At 33.2% G+C, this 4,128-nt stretch overlaps 1 protein-coding gene across 1 annotated transcript in view; it reads left to right on the top strand.

The window, feature by feature from the left end:
* Positions 1,418-4,128, top strand: part of LOC104699479 (putative RING-H2 finger protein ATL21A) — a 3,497-nt gene continuing 786 nt past the window's right edge. The window contains exons 1-2 of the mRNA XM_010414783.1: positions 1,418-2,604; positions 3,737-4,123. Coding sequence (XP_010413085.1) covers positions 1,908-2,604; positions 3,737-4,123 — 1,084 coding nt within the window. The 5' untranslated portion in view covers positions 1,418-1,907. The remainder of the gene's footprint in view (positions 2,605-3,736; positions 4,124-4,128) is intronic.

Here is a 4,128-nt window from a genome sequence, read left to right as displayed (position 1 = left end):
GTTGTGTCTCACCATTTTGATATAAATTTTGTGAGTGCAATTTACCTTTTGGAACACGACTGTTGTAAACGGTAATCGGTAAAAGTGACCGTTGTAATTATTATTCTTTTGGGAGTCCAAAGTATATATAAAAAAAGGGAAGGGAAAAAAGAAAAGACAAAAATCAAACTCATCGAAAAAAGGAAACAATCAAATCAAACCCTAAAAATTTCCCTTTTACTGTTATTTTGAACAAACTCAACCCTTTTACTTATAAAATACCCTTTGATGATCTTCTTAGTTTCTTCTTCTTCATTATCAGAATTCTCTGTTCTTCTCTTCCTCTTCTTCTTCGAGAATCGGAGACCCAAAAAAAAAAAAAAAAATCCTTTCATATCCTTCTCCCACCTGATGCAGATGCAGTTCTCTTCTCGATACCGAGACGATAGATCGCCGTCGCCGATAATGATGATCTCTGCAACAAAAAAAAAACTTGTCATTCGTAAGGTTTGATCTCCACATCCTCTGTCTTTGAGTCGATCCAAAACTTTGTCTCTTCTCCTAATTTAAGTATATATTTCACCGCAGGGCAAAACTAGAAAGAGGAAAGCGAAGAAGCTAAGAAGACGGTTCCATCATTCCATTCGCCTGAGGAGATAATCTGACTGTTTATTTTCGTCGACAATTGCGACACGTCACCAACACAACTGTGCAGACGAGGCTCGCATCTGGGCTTTGGATATGGGCTACACGCTTCATCAGTCCAACAAGGTATTCTTTTCTTCTCTTTTTATTTTTAATATTCCTTCTTCCTCTTAAAAAATAATTAATATGCTTTTCTCCTGATTTAAAAACTATATTTTTGAAAAAATAAGTTTTAATTAATTATTTTAATCTCATAAAATCTTTTAATTAAACAAAATATTTTTAAAATATTCAAATAACTTTTGAGTGTTAAATTTCAAAACGTTGATTGCAAATCGAGCTTAGGCATACAGTCCAAAGAATTTCCTTTGGTCCGTCAGTTTGGTGTTAGTTTGGTATTATAAGTTCAACATGTTTTCATGTAATATATATTTGATATCTAAGAAGTATTTGATTTTTTTATTACAAAATAATGTGTTATATAAATGTTTTTGATTAAAAATCTTAATTAAATTAAATGTTTTTAAAATATTCAAATAAATTTTAAGTGTTTGAGTTTTAAAACGTTGATTACAAACCGAGCTTAGGCATCCAGTCCGAAATATTTCTTTTGGTCTGTCAGTTTGGTGTCATAAGTTCAATATGTTTTCACGTAGTATAAATTTGACACTTAAGAATTATTTGACTTTTTTTTTCTTTTGCAAAATAATCCTTTAAATAAATGTTTTTAAAATTCTTTTTTTCACTTGTTTAATTGAAAATAATGATTATTATGTATTTTAATTGTTGAAGCTTTGTTTTGTATTGTAAAAACAATTAAACAAAAATATGCATTACAAAGAAAAACATTATATATGCATAGAAAAAGGTGACTCGAGAGGATATTAATAAATTTGATCCAAGGTTTTTATGTCATCCATCTGGTCTTATTTCCTAGAATTCTTTCGTTTGGAATACAACCCTTTTATTTTAATGACTTAAAGTTTAAGTATCTAGGAAATACGTATCTTGCAGTATATTTGTGTTAGTTACCCATAAAAGTCTCTGCTTAAAGAAAAAGTGGAGATAAGTCCCATAGAAAACAATTCTACGAGATAAGTCGTCTATAATACCACCATTACTTAGACAAAACTATTTCGTTTGCAAACTTATTTTAGTTATCTTATAATAAGCCTGCTGTATGGTTTTTAAAAGGTATATACTCTTTTAATCTTAACTAATACGAATATTTAAGTGTTATAGAAATTAAGTCTACATGTCCCTCCCTTAATACCAAAACCACTATGACTTTCTCAAAACCATTCTTCCTTTACCTCCTCTTCCTCTTTCCTCTCCTACACGTTTCACACCCAAAACAATGCCCTCCTGCCTCATGTGGCCGCGACGATGTCCATGTCCGTTTCCCTTTCTGGTTACTCTCAGAACAGGCTAAGTTCTGTGGCTATGCGGGATTCAATCTCCACTGCACAGTTAGTCCCAGCAGGACAGCTCTCAAGCTTCCTAATTCCGGAACATTTCTTGTCCGGAAGATCGACTATTTAAGTCAGCAGATTCGTCTCTATGACCCTGAAAATTGTTTGGCAAGAAAGCTTTTGACCTTTGACATTTCAGGATCTCAATTCTCTGTTCTCTACCTCGTCAGCTACACGTTCCTGAGCTGTCCTAATGAGGTTGCAGAGTCGTCCGGGTTTGACTCCATCCCATGTCTAGGCAATTCAACAACCTCTTTTTTGGCTACAACTAGTTTGGATCTCGCGAAATCTATGCTGCCTTCTTGTCAGATCGCAAAGACAGTAGCTATTCCAGTTTCTCGGCCGTTTGTTTCTGAGAAACCAAGATTCTCGACTGATGTCAACGATCAAGACCTTTGGCTAAAATGGGATTCTCCAAGTTGTAGCGTTTGTGAGATGAAGTATTTGAGATGTGGTTTCATAAGCAATGCTTCTCTTGAAGTCAAATGTTTCTCTTTTGAAAAATCCGGTACGAATATTACTCTGATTCTTTCTCTTTTCATACGAAGAATAAATTGTCTCTGTGAAAAACTTCAAATCGAAGGAATCTTTGATTTTTGGGCTTTTGAAATAATTATCCATTCATTAAACAAACTAGAAATAAAAAAATAATAATCGAGTAGGCATCATTACGACCGAGCCATTGACTATATATATGGTTTAATTAAAATGTTTAATCACATTTTGCAGTAGATCAAATTGAAACATAACATGTCACACGTAGGGCTGGGCAAAATAACCGATAACCAAATAACCGACCGAAACCGAACCGAAAAAAACTAAACCGAACCGAACCGAAATTCTTCAAATACCCGAATGGTTAGTAAAAATCTATATCCAAACTAACCGAAACCGAACCGAACCGAACCGACAATTAAATGGTTAACCGAAATATCCGAAAACCTAGAAGATATCAAATATTATATACTTAATATTATGCAAAACTATAAAATAAACTTAAAATATAAATTATTTCTAGATTCAAAACAATTAAATATTTTAAATAATCAATATATGTAAATGTTATTATTTTGAATTTACAAAGTTAAATACTATTTTGTAAAATTGAATCAATATTTTTCCCTTTTTTGTATTTTTGTTATTGTATATTTGGTTAATTTTGGTTATATTCGGTTAGTTTTGGTTATATTTGGTTTATTTGGTTAATGTTAATATAATTTATGTTAGTTATGGTTATTTATTTAAATAACCAAACCGAAACCGAACCAAAAGAAACCGAACCGAACTAAACCGAAATTTCATAAATATCCAAATGGTTACTATATTACTATATCCAAAATAACCGAAACCGAATACAACCGAACCGAAACCGAATGGTTAACCGAATGCCCAGGCCTAGTCACACGCTTGAATGTCGCAGTCCGTATATAGAAATCTTATTATTATAAAAGAAAATAGTACGTAAACCATGACATGTAGCCTACTACTAAATTTGTATTTGACTTTGAAAAATAACTTGATTTTTATTGATAAACCAGTTCATACGAAAAGCATGTTTGATTTTCCTAATAAGTGATTTCACTTTTATTATGAAAAATTATATAAATTAAACTGAGTCTATAAAATATTTTAATATGCAGGTCCTTTAGGCAATGTTTATGTAAGCGTGTCCATAAGCGTAGCAATCACCCTCTTTGCTATTTTTATTGCTATCCGGATATACAAATCCCATAGGTTCGGTTTCCGAGGACAAGGGCATTCAGCTATTACAGGCGCAACCGTAACGCAGCAACCAAGAGAGGTTATTACGGCCACGAGGGGTCTTGACCAATCGACAATAGAAACATACACGAAAATAGAGTTGGGAGAAAGTAGAAGGCTTCCGGGAAATAATGGAATTGTATGTCCGATTTGTTTATCAGAGTATGCGAGCAGAGAGAGCATACGGTCCATACCGGAATGTGAGCATTGCTTCCACGTGGAATGTATTGATGCGTGGCTCAAGATTCATGGTTCATGCCCTCTTTGTAGG

This window comes from Camelina sativa, chromosome 6, assembly GCF_000633955.1.
Source record: "Camelina sativa cultivar DH55 chromosome 6, Cs, whole genome shotgun sequence".
NCBI classification, from domain to species: Eukaryota; Viridiplantae; Streptophyta; class Magnoliopsida; order Brassicales; family Brassicaceae; genus Camelina; species Camelina sativa.
The sequence above is the reverse complement of the archived record's forward strand: the minus strand, read 5'-3'. Positions and strand labels throughout refer to the sequence as shown.